Genomic DNA, 16,515 nt, shown 5'->3' with positions numbered 1-16,515 from the left:
ATGTCAGAGTAAAATGAGTGAATAAAAACTAACAGTATTCAGGTTTTTATTAGCAAGACAAAGCTATAGCTATCCTAACTGTACACTCTACCACAGTATAAGATTTTAAGGCGTTTCATTCTTAATTTAATTTTCAGATACGTTTTTTCCCGTCAAAGGCTCAGCACTTCCCGTTTGAAATACCGCCGCTGAGAGGAAGGATGCACTTTACCACCATGAACTTTTAAGTGTTTCCCTATGCAGAAAGCTCCAGTGCCAGTCATTCCTCGGACGCGTTCCAGCTCGCTGGGAGCGCACTCTGGAATGCGGGGTTGCCTCCGCCCTCCCTTACGAAAATTACGGACAGATGTTTGCCACTAGCTTGGGTGGAGTTGCGCTCTTTACGTTGAAATTTCCACATCCTGTTCTTCAGCCCAAAGCGCAAGACATCCTCTGTAGCCAATCACCTTCGAGAAATCCTGTCCGTCAACCAATCAGAAGTTACCAATTCCGGGACTTGCGCTAGCTGTTCAGGCTCGACTCGCTGTGCTGTAACTCTCAACATTTCTTGAGAAAATCTTCCGACCTAACAACCAACAGATAAAATAGAGTGAACCTACAGGCGCAAGTTTTAACGGTAAGGGAGTAAAATTGATTCAGTTTTGTTTATATATGGTGACGGGTAAAAAAAACACCCTTGTTTGAGGGTTTCTTCGAGATAAGAGGCGCTTACAAGTTTACTTCCTGCTCCGACAAGGCCGAGATCCCAACTTACATTTAGCCTGTTTTAGCTAATGTTTGGGTGAAAGCGTTCGCTGTTTTTACCGATTTGATTAATAAAAGTGTAGTATTCGACCGTTCTGTAGCTATCTTGACGTTAAGCAATTAAGCAAAATCCAGTTATTCAAATCCACAGGCTGGCTCACTGTCACTGCCGAGCACAGGGCAGCCCCCCGGGCTTTTCGTGTTTTTCAAGTTTTTCCATCAGTGTCAGTGCTTCATTTTGGGGTTTTGGAGCATAGCAACACGTTTACCGAGTGGGGGAAAAAGTGCAACACAAACAGCTCTCTTTGTGATTCTTACTCTATGAATCATCTCTTCAGCTGAGTACATCATTTTAACTGGACAGACTTGTAATTAGGCAGCCAAAATGGGCCCAACAGGGAGGCACTGAAGTCACTGAGCTGTCAACCATATTCTCCTATGTTACTGCGTGCAGCTGATATTAGGTACACAGGTCAGCTCCATATCACTTAATATATTTACACAGCTGCAAACATAATGGTAGGGAACTAGCTAACCTCAGCAGTCTCTTCTCTATTTTAACCTTTCAGTTTGGTTCGCTCAGCTGCTGCATAGTAGATGCTGATCTGAGCTAAGCAGCAGTTTTGCTTCTGCTTTAGTTCTGTCTGGTTCTGTGTTATTTATATGTGTGTGTGCAGAGCTTGCTTAGACATGAGCCTCTTAACTTATTTAGACGTGCAAAAACGCTTTAGTAGGCGACAAGAAATGTATTTAGTCTTCAGATCATTAAAAAGTCAAAAATATGGACTGGAAATTCTTGTGTGTGGTATTTTTTCAGTGTAAGCTAAAGAAACACAGACTGCTTGTAATGAAATTGGCAGTTAACATGCCTTTTTAAAAACTTCAATTATTCATAGCTTAGCATTAAGCATTTGGTCAAACATGAAATATTGATTTGCTGATGGTCATATACAAGACTTTTGGCAAATTAGTGTTTGATTTGAAAATTTGTGAAATGGCAGCCAATGTAAAATGCACATACTATGTCCTTTTAAGGCCCCATTGCCAAAGAAAAACGTTCTTACATTTTGCTCTTCTTTCTTCTTCTTTTTCAGTTCCTCATTTAAATGTTATAGAGATATTTAAATAAATTGAATTTCAGTTATATTACAGATACAATAAAGCTGTAAAATATATAAATGTACATTGACTTGTGAAAATATTCGGAACCCTTGAGCTTTTGCACATTTTGTCAAATCATACCCAGAAAGGGCGATGTGGTCATTTGAAACCTCAGAGGCTGTCATGCAAACGCTGCGTGTCGTGCACTTCATCGCCAAAAAACACCCACCCCGCAGTGGAACACGGTAGTGCCAGCATCATGCTGCGGTGTTGCTTTTCTTCAACCTGGACAGGAAGGCTTGTCAGTTCTTTAGGAAGAAAGAAAAAAAAGTCTTGGAAGAAAACTTGTCATAGTATAGTTTACTAATTATGAAGTTATACTGCAAATTATGACTTCACAATTAATGTTTACGACATAAAATCCCAATAAAATATGTTTGTGGTTGTAGAGCAAATGTGAAAAAGTTTGATAGATATGAGTACCTTTAGAACTGTGTTACCAGTAGCTATACATATCGATAAGGAGGTAATTCTGAGTTTGGACAACATCTTACCCAGCGCCACAGATCAGTAATTGATCCTCTCACTTCCTTTGTGTCAGGGTTGGGCCACCCTGCCTCCCATCATGCCTTTGGTGACGAGGAATATAGAGCCGCGGCATGTGAGCCGTCAGACCATCCCTTCAAACATCCGCAGCGAACTGGAATGTGTGACCAACATCAGCCTGGCCAACATCATCCGTCAGCTTGGCAGCCTCAGTGAGTACCAGCCAGGTTTAGTTTATTGTCGGTCATATCTGTCGGTTGAGTGTACTCATTAGCTTGTATAACATTTAACAAGGGTAAAGGAAGTTGTGGTGTTTTTTTTATTTTTTTTTTTATTTAGGTAAATATGCAGAGGACGTGTTTGGGGAGCTTTTTATCCAGGCTGGAGCCTTTGCTACCAGAGTCAACACGCTGGGGGAAAGAGTTGATCGCCTACAGGTTAAAGTCACCCAGCTGGACCCCAAAGAAGAAGAGGGTAAGTTCTTCCTCCTGGACGTTCCTCCTGAAACTGTCTCCACGTTCCCTCTTTCTTGAGCAAGATGATCCAAGTTGTTTATGCAACTTCTCGTTTGTTTCTCCTAGTCTCTCTGCAGGCCATCACTACCAGGAAAGCCTTCCGCAGCAGCCTGACCCAGGATCAGCAGCTGTTCACCAGGCCGTCTCTGCCTGTCCCTGTACAGGACACTTACACCACCTGTAACCCTCCACCACCACTCAACCAGCTCAGCCAGTACAGGTAGGATGGAGCAGGCAGGAGCAGCACATGCAGATGTGAAGAACGGCTCCCAAACATGTATCAAAACTTAAATTATGGGCATATTTTAGCAGCTAAGACTTATAGTTTTCAGTGTTTCTGGGGCATGAATTGCACTAGGAGAAGAGCTGTAATTTTTGATGGTTTATTTTTATGAAATTCAACTACCCCCCAAAGCGAAATAATAAAACTTGTATAACAAGAAGTCAGCAATGCAAGGAATGTGTCAACTCAGATTAGGCATCATTAGTTTAGTTTAATCATGCAGAAATATATGTGAAGACATCTTATAACAGAAGTTAAATGCCTTATATATACTTCTGCTCTTTAAGCAGATTATAATCTCACAGCTCACAACAAAGTGTGACTGTTGCTCATAGTACCTATAAATACTGTTTGCAGGGAGGATGGTAAAGAGGCTCTGAAGTTTTACACGGATCCGTCCTACTTCTTCGACCTGTGGAAGGAGAAGATGTTGCAGGACACCAAGGACATCATGAAGGAGAAGCGCAAGCACAGAGTGAGACACGCCAACATAAGATCATGAATCCCAAAGCCAGAGTAACGCATTACAACATCCACCATTTTATTTAACTCTGTGTTTTCTGAGCAGAGGGAGAAGAAAGACAACGTGAACCCGAGGACGCTTCATCCTCGAAAGATCAAGACCAGGAAGGACGAATGGGAGCGGCTGAAGATGGGACAGGAGTTTGTCGTACCAAAGAATGAAAAGTGAGTAAACTGAAACTGAAGTAAGCTGGGCAGCTTTCTGAAGGTTGTACTGTGTGTTCAGGAACCCGACAGGCAGGAGCGTAATGGGCTGTTTCAGTCATGAACTTTCAGCTGATGATGAATTTCATTTCCTTTTTCAGGGAGTTTGATGCCGTTTTTTGGAACTGGGTGCACATTGAATTGCTATAAATAGAAAGAGGAGTAATTGGAACAAATGATTTAAGTTTCTGTTTGCTTTTTAGGCTTTTTTTAATAGAAACTGCAACAAGCAGACACGGCACGCATAACAACTTTAAACCTTTCATCTTAATCCCGATTTATTACATTTTTGTTGATCATTTGGATTACAGCAGCTGTATGCAGTATTTGTAGTAGACCATAGATTTGACTGATTTAAAAAAAAATACAATTTCTGTGTTCAGTACTTTTGGCTCATACTTTTTTTGGTGGTTACCTAAAGTGGACAGGCTAGGTTGCCATGGTTTCCAGCTGGTCTCCAATTGATTTTTGTCAGCTTTTCAAAGAAAAAAAAGTGAAACCAATTTTTTTTAAGATGACATTCGTGTGTTTTTTTTTTTTTTTTTTTTAATGGTTGTTATGCATTTAAAGAGCTTAAAAGCATCGTATTTTCTCTAGCCTGTTTTATTATTGGAAGAAGCAACTAAAGCCTTTATCACCGAACAGAGAATAAATGGCAATGGGCGCTAGTTATTTTACTCCTTCACCAACAGCTGTTGCAGTTTTGGTCATTTGTTTTGAACTTTTGGACTAAAGAATGTTGTAAAGGTTCTCCCACCTGCTATCATAAGTGCAGGGACATGTTGACAGCAGCATCATGCTGTGGGGATGCCTCAGCAGGGACAGGGAAGCTGTTCAGGTTTGACAAGAAGCTAGATGGAGCTAAATAGAGGGGAAATCCTGGAAGAAACACAGTTACAGACTGAAAAAGAGGCGAGACTGACTGAGGTACACCAGACGCAAGATAAAAAGAACTGCTCAGATGTGCAAAAGAATTCCCTAAAGTTGACGGCGTTCAAAATTAAACAAGACATATTGATCCAGATGTGTCACTAGATCAATGCATGCAGAAGTGAGTTTTAGTAATGAACCACTAGAGGTGTTTATTTCCATGCAGATTTTGCAGCGTTTAAGGTTTTTCAGATGCCGAGGGCAGGGATACAGCAATGTAACCATCACTTATGAAAGGTAAAGATTTAAGGAGTCAAAATATTGACTTTCTGAATCTGTTGCCTCAGATTTGGCTTTCAAAGCAAAAACCCACATTAGCCACTCATGTGATTCATCCCCCTTTCCCCTGCTTATCAGCGGATCTGTACACACTGATGAGGCGGTATGTGCCGTCTGGGAATGTTCTCAAGGGGAAGGGTGTAGAGCTGATGGCCACAAAAAACTCTCCAGTAAACGACAAAAAATGTGTCTCCACCATTTTGTTTTCACTTTTGATTGTCTTTTCTGTCGGATGTAAAAATGATTGTATTAGACTGTAAAATAAACTGTACCGCTAAGTAAGAATGGGAATGCAGTTCTAATGACAACAGGTATAAAAAAAAAACCTTTTGAAGAACAATATTTGTATTTCTGCGCAGCAATCTGTAGTTATAGACAACAGGAGGAAAATGAAGGAAATCATCAATACTCTCCAGTTGCTTTTCTGACTATTTTCAGTGTTTTATCATCAGGCTTTTGTAAAACACTGCAGGCCTTTTATTTTTTACTTTTATTTGTTTTCATTTTTGTTTACGCCTTTTCAAACAATGAATATTATAGGATATGCTCTTCATTGAATTTTCTACTATTTTATTTTTCAGTATTTTCCGTCACCAATTTTCCTCCTGGGTTTTGTCCATTTATTTAATTTTTCTTTTCTTTGTGTTTTCTGCAGTCTTACTGTATGTGTCAGTTTTTTTCCTATTGCTTGATTTGATGTTGATAGTGATTGTATCACATGACATTTTGTTGTCGTTGCCGTCTTTCAGAATTTCAACCAGATATTTAGCTTTCTATTATATAACATAGACATTGAAAAGCAAATTATATTGTAGTATTTTGAACAGTTTATTGTTTGTGTCTTGCCAAAAACATCTCATCACCGGATCTTTCCAGAATACGTGACAATGGCGAGCATTATTCATCATGCCATGTCAAAAAAAGATCTGACTGAAGTGTTTCCTATTAATTTGGAAAAAATAAAAATAAAAAAATTACATAAAATTTCCATACTTCCAGGTTAGACTTTGTGTTCCTTAAATGTTCAGGGGATTATTTTTACCTGCTCCTTTAAATTCACCTCTAATTAGCAGAAGCTGCTAATTTGTTCTGTTTCTCTGATCTTTTCCTCCGCTCGGCCGGTGCAGCTGCTGCGCTCGATTTGACGTTATTTTGTTTGCGTTCAGAAATTCCTCAGACGTACTGAATGGCAGCATCGGATCCGGGGAGGGCTTCAACTCAGACGACCTTGAGCTAAGCACGGACTCTTACCACTTTGAGCCTGGCTCGCCTCCGCCTCCGCCTGGCCCTGATGACATCCTGCCTCCTCCACCCCCAGACACGGCGTACGTACTTGTAGCATCATGCGCTCTGCCCACACATGTTGCCAGCACATGGTCGCCCTTGGCAGCATGCGGTGAAAGCGAAGTCACGCTCGCCGCGGCCTTGCGCTCGTCTCTCTGTTAACTTGAACACGAGCAGCCGTGGTTGAACACGGATATAAAATGTTAATGGAGGGAAGTGAAGTCTCCATTAAGGCCTGTTAATGTCTCAGTGTCTCTAAAAGTGACTTCTTCTCTGCAGGTTTAATGATGGATCAGCAGCTCAGCATAGAGTCAGCATGCTGAGTCCAACCCATCCTCCTCCTGCGCCTCCTTCTATGTCTCCCCCTCCGAACTCCCGCCCAAACCTTTCCCCGCCCCCTGCACCTCCTCCCCCGCCCCCGCCCTCTGGTTTTGCTCCACCTCCTCCTCCAACTGGCTTCGATGGCATTCCCTCCCCACCTCCACCCTCCTTTCCATCTCCACCCGCTCCTCCTCCACCGCCCGATATGGCCATGGCTCCTCCCCCACCTCCAATCACCACAGGTGGAGGACCGCCACCCCCGCCGCCGCCTCCTCCACCCCCGGGGCCTCCTCCTCCACCCTCTGACTACAGTGCTCCTCCTCCTCCACCTATCTCGGGCGGTGGTTTGGCCCCCAGCTCTGCTCCCAAACCTCAGCCAGCTCCTGTCAGCGACGGTCGCAGTGACCTGCTGCAGGCCATCCGACAAGGTAAGACGTAGCAGAAACACGTCAACGGAAACACGAGTCTACTTCCAACAGGAAAGCACGGAAAGCAGCGAGCAATAATTTTTATTAAGTTAGTAATTTTAATGATTTGGTATAACCGGCGTTAAGTGAAAAAAAAGGCTGACATTTAACTCAAACTCTTTATTTCTAAAGAGCAGCAGTTGGTGGTGGAGTGAAGTTCCTCCCCCACCTTCTTCTAACTAAAAGAAGTTGGTGTCAAACGTTTGTGCAGGAACACGTTTTGTTTGTGCTGCTGTCATTTTAAAACTATTAATAAATGTTTTGAGCGGTCATCAAAGGTCAACCAAACATTTACAAAATCAAACAAATTAGGGTCAAGCAACTGGGCTCTGATTTTTTTTTATCTGCACAAAGCAAAATTAATTCATATCAGTTTTGTTTGATCTGAATGAGGGAACAGGTTGATCTCTGACCCCCTTTTTATCTAATCTTAAAAATTGACACCTTATTTCGTTTTGTAAATGTGGGCTGGCTGGTTGACCTTTGATGTCGTCTGGCAACATTTATTTATAACTTTAAATTGACAGCGGAACAAACTAAATTTTTTATTTTTTTTGCTGCACTAACGTTTGACACCAATTTTGTTTAACTTAAAGTATTAGGGGTGGCAAATTCACTCAGGTCCAGAACCTTAGATATAAGATAAATGCATAAACATCAGGTTTTCTTACCTTAGTGAGAAATTAAACTTAAGTGGAAATGAAAAGTTTTTTCTGCAGCCTGAGAATGAGCCCCAGTCATCAGGCCTCCACCACCGTGCTTCAGAGATAATTTATTATAAAGTTATTGTTCCCGATGTGCTTCCTGCATTTCTTCAGGATGGAAACCTTGTAGTTTGCTACAAGGTTGCTACAAGGAGTCCTGAAGTCAGATTAATTTTATAGACAATCAATTTTAGGCAAGCAGCTAAGCAAGCTTTATTTCTTAGTCAATGTATGTCTGGGCTTTTTGTAACTTCTCTGAGCTTACCACAGCCAGACTCCAGGATGAAGTCACTGGTATATTGTTTTCTTTAGGATTGCATAGTGACACAAATCTGCCAAAATGTTCACATTTGCTGATCATCATGCAGTTTTTCAGCAGACCAGATTGGTTTCGTCTTCCTGGTTCTGCGGGGTGGGGGCTCCTTGCAGCCCATCACAGACAAACTAAACGTCGACTAACTTCTTCTTCTAGGTTTCAACCTGCGTAAGGTGGAGGCTCAGCGGGAACAGGAGAAGAGGGATCACTTTGGCAACGACGTGGCCGCCATCTTGTCGCGCCGTATCGCCGTGGAGTGCAGCGACAGCGAGGACGACTCCTCAGAGTTCGACGACGACGAGTGGTCCGAATGATCACGTCTCCTCTCAGCTTCACTACCACCATCTTACCTTATTAGCCCTGATCAACATCTGGTCATTTCCTTTTGTATTACATTCTTCCAGTATCGGTTTGTTTTTTTCTAAGCCACTCTGTGCAGACATCATGACGTTTCTAAAATCACATTCCTTTACTGGTGTATTCCAATTATTCAAACTTTCCGAGGCCCTCTGTGAAGATCGTCTGTGAAGAACGAAAGTGTGACTGTGGTTGTTTATATCCCAGTTTGCCAAAGCCTTCTTAAAGCAACTCGTAGTGGTTGATATAACAGTATTGTGAGGCATGAAACGCTTCTCCCTCCTGATCATCTGCATAAACGAATCACTTCTGATTTTTATTTTGCTGTTAGTCAGAATTTCGTGCCTCATTTCATTCACTCTATGACAAAACTAATAGAACAGGTTTGCATGTACGCGCATAACATCCTCAATTCACGGTTGCTGAATGCCCTCCAAAGAGACATGAAATGTTGACTTTTATGTCAGAGTTGTGCGTTTCTATTCCATCATGAAGTCAAATTATTGCTGTAATTTTAAATCCCCTTTAAGACGCATCTCTGCCATTTTTTTAATCCCATCTTTCTATATTTTAATATTTTCTGTGGAACAAATAATTGGTAAATTAACTAACCTTAAATGAATGCAAGATATTGCCATACTGAACACATGGAGATAAATATGAGGTATTTGTATTGAATTTTATTTGTATTGTGTATTTTCCTGAGATTATCTTTTTTTTCTTGGGGGGGCAGGAGGGAATGAATCAAATTCTGTTGCTTTAATCAGTGATCAAACGAGGCAGACTTTTGCCTCATCCAGTGCCTTTCTACTGGCAGTGTAGTATCTGTGCTTTCATTTTTTTTAAGCCTATTTAATAGCAGGTTTAATTGATTAATCAAATTTAAAGTGCCTTTTATGTAAAGTGCATCAGTTCTGCTGCACAGTTGCACAGCATGTCTTCCCAAATTGATGCTATTCCTCCCTTTAAGTTCCGAATGATTTGTTTCAATAAATATTATTTGAATTTAAATTCCGGTTTGGATTTCTGTGAAATTGTTGGAGTTCTGAACAATGTGGTATGCATATGTATTCAGCGCCCCTGAGTCAATACTTTATAAAAATCTTTTTCTGTTGTTACAGCTCAAAGTCTTTCTAGCTCAGGGACTAAAAGCTTTGCCTGTTATTTGCAAGATGACTTGGGCTCAGTCTGACTGGATACAGAAGTAATTTTCAAGTCTTTTCAAAGATTCTGCTGGATTCACAGAGTCTCAAATTGAATATTTTTAATTGCAAGAATCAAAAGACTTTAAATATGTCCAGCGTAACCTCAGTAGCTAAAACCTGCGTGTACTCGAGACCCAAATTTACCTTAATATGTTTTAATACACAGTAAAAACCATCCTGGCATTACTGACCTGCTCTTGGAGGTACGATGAATGCCACTCCTGGATTGACTGCTTTTAAATACCAGCCTATAGCGTGCCAAGTAGTATTTTAGCTTTCCACTCTTTTTTGTTTTTTTTTGTTTTTACAAAATAGTTTAGAAATGAGCTACAAGAAATCAGCCAGTTTCCAGCAAGTAATTTGAAGTTGCATTCCACAGAAAAATCTGCAAATAGATTAGTAGGTGGTGGTCCACTGTATTCGGCTCTAATAGTACTTATAAACATCACAAAACTGCACCACTGTCCACTATTTTAAAAGGAGTCAAGTGCTTGACTAGCACAAAATGAAAAATTTTGTCTCTGCAAAACCTTGTACTTGATATCTGGTTTTAAGGGCTGACAACAAAATGTCTATGTTCTCTTATCTGCTGTTTCTTCTTGGTGGGAAGTTTATGTTTAACCAAGTTTGGCTTGAAAACAGAAATTTTGTGAGTATAGCATTTATAAAGCTCATCTTGTTTTGTATTATAAGGCTTTCAATTCAGATCACGACAGAGCAGAAAATTATAAATGTGATTTAATAAGTTTTGTTTTTTTTCTTTTTTAAAAGTTACACGAGTTATAAGGAGCCAGCTGAATTAAATTAGGTTTATTTCCACAATTCAGAAAGATTTTCAGTTTAAATCATACAATGCTCGAAAGGCTTTTAATATTCCCTAGTTCCTAAGAGATAAACTTTTAAAAACAATCCACTTGCTTTATCCATGACTCATTCTTGTTTTTTTTTAATCAGCAGTGGACACCTTTTGACTGCGCCTGGATCTAAATGTGCGGGGGTGTTTAAAGATCCGAAAACGAGCGGAAAGTGAGAAAACCCTCTTGCATAATCGCTTTTCCCTCAAGCCGTGGCTGCTTTGTAGATTTTAAAGGGATGCATGAGATTCAGAAAGACTGCAATGAGGTTGCAGATTGCATTGGCAGCCAAATCATTCGGGATGCCTGAGCATCAGTTTATCCACAAGTGAGTTAACGAGCAAGAGAAAGAGACACTAAAATTCACTAAAAGCTTCCTGCTGCAGTAAAAAAAAAAAAGAAAAGAACGATGCATCATACAGTAGAAAAAAAGACTTATTTATTATTCATCAGTATAAAACATTCATCCATCTCCAAAAGGTTGTGCAACAAAAAGAAAAGAAAAAACAAACAAACATACAGTCAGTACATCTCAAAGTGCTTTGATCAGCATGTGCAAAAATATATTCCCGCTTGTTTCTCACACGTTTCAAGTAATTAAATCTGGGCTTTGGATCACACGTTTTCACACCACGAGGTGTTAAAGACCCAGCGCTCCCTCTCCTCTTAAAGTGCTCACACTGATGTGGTCCAAACTTGCAGCGTCCCCTCTGATTGTTTAATTCTGGAGATCCAGCGGAGCTACAGTCGTCTGAGGCACAAAGTAGACAGCGGACAGTACATTTAGTCCCAAGCTGGCCACCGGCCAGCACTATTCAGTACATTCTGATTTGGAGGACGTCAGCTCTGAAAAAATAAAATAAAATAAAATAAAATAAAATAAATGCTGCTTGGGCGTGTAGGCGTGTTTCACTCAGTGGGGGAGGGAAACGTTTTTCACTCTTTGAACGTTTACGACACCGAGAGTTTTTGGCACGTTACACAACGATATGTCTGGCATAGATTGAGTGCTGCTTTGACTGATCTCACACGTCGACTGGGTAGTGGGTGCGCGTGGTGTTTGAGGATCTGCGTGGGCAGCAGGCGTGGAGCAGCACCTTCCGAATGTCTTTGTTTCTCAGGCCGTAGAGGATGGGGTTGAGCAGGGAGCTGCCGGCCGCCGGCACCAAGGTGGCGTAGGTGTACAGGGGAGGGCTGGACGCGTCTCCCAGCAACCCCCAGAGGGAGAAGGGCATCCAGCAGCCCACAAACACACTCAGGACCAGGATCAGGCGGGAGAAGCCTTTCCCACTGCTGTGTCTGCTTGGGTACGGCGGGTTGGTGGGCAGGAAGTGCCTCTGGGTTGCAATGGCGTGGGCGTGCCGCCTCGCAACGCGGCAGATCCCTGCGTACAGCTGCAGCGTCACAACCACGACCATCAGGAAGCCGCCACACAGCAGGGATAGATAGGTGCGGGTCAGAGGTCGTGCTACAGAACAGGAGCTTAGCTCCTCAAGGCAGTGCCATCCCATGGCAGGTCCTGCGCCAATGACACAAGCGCCCAACCAGACCAGCAGAAGAAGGGTGGCGGCCCTGCGCCGCGACTGGCCCGAGCCGTAGGTGAGGGCGTGGCTCAGCGACAGGTATCGGTCCAGGGCGACGCCCATGAGGCTGCAAAGGGAGGCGGTCAGGGAGGTCACCAGCAGGCCCGAGGTCAGCAGGTCAGACCAATCGCTGGGCTCCACGCAGAACCGGAAGAGGAAGTGCAGGATGAGGGCCACGCCTGCCAGGAGGTCCGCCAGGCCGAGGCTGGCCAGCAGCAGGAAGACCGGGGCGCGGAGAGATGGGGTGGCCAAGATGGTGGTCACCACAATGGCATTCTCAGTGGCAATGAGAGTCCCTGAAATGCAGAGGGCCACGCCCCAGACGGTGAGGGCTGGGAGCTCGGGTTGAGTGGAGCTTTCCTGGTGGTCCAGCGGGAAGAAAGGTTCCAGGCCCGAGGACTCATCCCAGGGCAGCTCTGAGGCGTTGAGGATCATGGCTGGTTCAACAGTAGCACCAGTAAAACCTAAATGAGAAGGAAAGGAAGAAAGACAAAAGAAAAGGAGATTACTTTTAATGATTCATTATTGCATCTCTCTTTGTCCATTAAACTGGAATTTCCAGGGAACGTTGGGTAGTTTTGAGCCTCTTGGGCAGTTGCATGAAAATTGTGGACTTAATGCAATTATGGAAAAACTCAGCTGTTTTGTTCTGAAATGTATCCTCCAAAACAATACATCTAGAAGCTGCTCATCTTATGTATTCCTACACTGCCTGACATTCACGCCCCTGGATCTTCACATTTTGTCAAAGTGTTTTATTGTAAAAAAAAAAATGTTACAGACCAACACAATGTCATACATAATTGTCAACAATGTATTGTTTTCTTTGGCAGCATCATGTTGTACAAATGTTTTTTTTTTTTTTTTTCCCCAGCAGGAACACAGAAGTTACTCTGAGATGATGGGAAATTATTGGAGAAAGATAATGGCCAGTCCTGTAGAAAACCTGGTAGAGGTTTTAAAAGTCTAACCATTTGGGCAGAGGGTTCATCTTCTGCCAGAAGAATGTCCTTAAACATGCAGTCAGAGATGCAATGGAATTGCTTAGATCAAAACATTTTTAGTTGTCGAAGGAGCTCAGTCAAAGTATGGACCTCTAGCTGGCAATCTGTGTCAAAACTTTAAAATTGGTTGTTGCATGGAGCTAATCTCTACCTAATCTTATTTTACCCCCCAAAAGACTCCCAGCTGTACTTCCAGCAAATATGTTTCTCTACAAATTGTGAAGTATTAGAGAAATGCACGCCATGCTTTTCGGCACTCTCCCTCATTCCCACCCCCTTACAAAAAAAAGAAAAAGAAAAAAGAAAAGAAAAATATGATACTTTGTGGTGGTCTATTAGCTAAAATCCTAATAAAATATTCTGAAAATATGAAATAAGTCCATTAATTTCTACTAATCGGGATCAGATTTTATAAACGTTAACTTGTTGGTCAGCAGGATCAGTGGCGTCAAATTCTGTTTTTAGGACTTGAAAGATCGACAGGCCTTCTTAATGCAACAAATTAATTATTAATGCATATAACAGAAAACCGCGTCACTGTAAATCAGGGATTGACATGATTTTATAACTGACAGTCCATATTTTCTTCCAAGAAAATACCAATCATACCAGATGTAAGTTCCTGTTAGTTTATTTTTCAGACCTTCTCGTTTCTATTTTAAGTTGGATCTGCGGCACGTAGGAGTCTTTCATCCTCCCTGCTCTCCAATCCCAGAGCAAGGAGGAGGTATTTCCCACCTTCTTGTGCGGAGAACCTTGTTGTGTAACAGTCATGCTTGCAGGTTCACTGCACCACATTCACACATACACGAAAAAAACAAACAAACAAAACAAACAAAAACAACAACAACAAAAAAACGTGCATCCAAAACAGCATGAAAATCAGTGCACCAAATGATGCCCCTTACCTTTTAGAAAAGTGGTTCGCAGTAGCTGAATATAATCCGTACTCTTCTCTGATCAGATCCAGGAGAGAGAAAATAATAAATAAAAAATAAAAATAAAAAAAATGGATGAAGACGAGGTGATGCTGCGCGGGTTTCTAGAAAAGCTTCAGTCCCCGAGCTTCTGTCTCTCTCTGAGCTCGGTTCGCATCCCGCCCCGCTCTTTTTGTCTTTCTTCTTCAATCTCTCCGGAGCGCTTACGGTGGGCAGAATGGATGCTTTTCCGCGGGACTCGTCCACAAGAGAGCTTGGCTGACGTCAGTGACAGGGAGGCTCGGCCAATCAGAGGCACGCATTTGGTATGCGGCGAGAACGATGAAGGAGGACGTGGAGGGGCGGGGGGCGGCTGTGTACGTGGAGTAATTTCATTCAGAAAAATGCGGCATCCCTGTCGCCCCTCCCACTGCGGCTCCATGTAGATCTCATTTATGGTAAACGATGACTATCAACAGACGTACTCCCCCCACCCCCCGCCTCTCTCTCTTTACTCCAACACAGACATTCATCAATGTGACCCAGAGAGGATGAGATGGGGCTTGCTTTGTTTCGGGCAATAGAAGTCCTCAGGTGTTTTGGGGGAGTCGCGGCGCCGGAGCTGTCCGTGGTGCTGAAACGCAGCAGCAGCAGCACCGGGGGGATGACTCATGGGGAGACGTCCTGCAGAGAGACGCGAATCTGCGTAGCGAAACGAAGCCCTGTAGGGGCCGTACATAAAAGACATACAGTTACATCAACAGATAAAGAACCGTGAGCGTTAACGCCCACAAATTTGTGTAATTTATTATGCGTGATTTTGAAGATTTGCTCTATCTTTTCTTTTTTTTTTTTCTTTTTTTTACCTATTAGCCTGCTATAACTATCACTATTGTCTTTTCTTGTAGTTATGTTATAAACAAGTGAGAGTAATTTTGATACGCAGGAGAGGAGGGGTTTGTTTTGCGTCATCGTTTTTAATTGTAATTTAAATGAGATATCAACAAAAGCAATGGCTTCAATAAAAGCAACTGAATATGATTCAGGGATATTAGCACTTTTTTCTCTCCTCCTCCCCCACTCCTCACCCTCATTTGTAATGTAAAGGACTTTACATAACGAAACAAAGCTTTCGTTACAAAACATGCAAGGAAAATAGGTTGTACTGGTAGAGATAGTTTATTTTCACACCCCCAGACATCACAGAAACACAGATTTTTTAGGTTACGTAACGAAATACAAGAAAACAGGCAATTTTAAAAATGATCTGTGACTTTATTATTGGTTTTATCCAGCTGTTTATGTTTTAAAAATGTGAAGATAAACCACCAGGAAGCAACCATCAGATTGTTTCCCATATTCTCCTTCTTCTTTAAAAAAAAAAAAAAAAAAAAAAATCAAATTACAATGAAAAAGGGAGAGTTCTTCCTTTTTCTATATTCCGAGCATTTATTATAGCTAACCCGTTTTGCAATACAGATTACATTTCCTGTTAACTAGGGGTAATTTATCACATTTAGTTTGCTGCTTTCTGATGTTTCTGATGCATTTTCTCGTCAGCTGACAGAGAAAATCCATCCCCACAGGGGGGTGAACGAAAACGTGGCTTTCCCCTGTCTGACAATGAGCGTGGGTGATGCAGGAGGTGTCTGTGAGTGGACGCGGAGCAGTGAGCTAACTGGAGGGAATCTCGTTCTGACCGAGCCTTATATGGTCGCGCTTCCTGCACATAAATGCCACCTACGCCACAGAGAGACGCTCTGGAGTAGCTAAACGCTTGTAACTTAAAAAATAAAAAATAAAAAAAATAAATAAATAAAATGTCGCGAGTTTCTCCACATTTCTGCAACATCACAGCTGCTTTTTTTTTTTCCAAGATCATCTGTCGTGCATGAATAATTTCCTCATAGTAGATGTCAGGGACATCGTCAATATTTTTTGCAAACTGTCTGATTCTGATACTCAAGTCTTTAAGTGAGACGCATATCCTCGACATATAGATGTTTTTGTTGTGCTACGAGCAATTTTTGATTATTTGTAAGTGGCGTAAGTATCTATTTTGAGGAGGAGTCGGAGGAAAAAAAACAATGCTTGTAAGGACTGTCTCCTCTTTCTCTCTACTGACATGTCAGATTGTTTCCACCCAGACAAGTTGGGAGTCAATGCCACGTTGTATCATGTAAGCAACATGACTGTGAGAGAAAGAGGTGGTGATTGTGGGGTTAATTGTATTAACATGCAAAGCGTGTCGTGACTGGACTGAATGCGTCTGGTCGGTCGCTGTGACTCAGTGTATCTCAATGAGACAGCTGCATGGAGTATCTATCTATCTATCTATCTATCTATCTATCTATCTATCTATCTATCTATCTATCTATC

General features: G+C 42.0%; 2 protein-coding genes across 2 annotated transcripts; one reads left to right on the top strand and one right to left on the bottom strand.

The window, feature by feature from the left end:
* The first annotated feature begins 157 nt into the window (after positions 1-157).
* On the top strand, positions 158-9,584 carry wasf2 (WASP family member 2). The gene is made up of 9 exons (XM_007547596.2): positions 158-616; positions 2,447-2,603; positions 2,731-2,865; positions 2,973-3,126; positions 3,547-3,664; positions 3,758-3,876; positions 6,291-6,449; positions 6,688-7,157; positions 8,373-9,584. Exons 2-9 carry the CDS (start codon positions 2,471-2,473, stop codon positions 8,528-8,530), a joined length of 1,446 nt encoding a protein of 481 aa, XP_007547658.1. The 5' UTR covers positions 158-616; positions 2,447-2,470; the 3' UTR covers positions 8,531-9,584.
* Positions 9,585-11,049: 1,465 nt separating this feature from the next.
* Positions 11,050-14,478, bottom strand: gpr3 (G protein-coupled receptor 3). The gene is made up of 2 exons (XM_007547597.2): positions 14,128-14,478; positions 11,050-12,679 (listed from the first exon to the last, which is right to left on the bottom strand). The coding sequence occupies exon 2, from the start codon at positions 12,648-12,650 to the stop codon at positions 11,658-11,660; it is 993 nt and encodes a 330-aa protein (XP_007547659.1). The 5' UTR covers positions 12,651-12,679; positions 14,128-14,478; the 3' UTR covers positions 11,050-11,657.
* Positions 14,479-16,515: the final 2,037 nt, after the last annotated feature.

Source organism: Poecilia formosa, unplaced genomic scaffold, assembly GCF_000485575.1.
Source record: "Poecilia formosa unplaced genomic scaffold, Poecilia_formosa-5.1.2 Scaffold21, whole genome shotgun sequence".
Taxonomy (NCBI): domain Eukaryota; kingdom Metazoa; phylum Chordata; class Actinopteri; order Cyprinodontiformes; family Poeciliidae; genus Poecilia; species Poecilia formosa.
The sequence above is the reverse complement of the archived record's forward strand: the minus strand, read 5'-3'. Positions and strand labels throughout refer to the sequence as shown.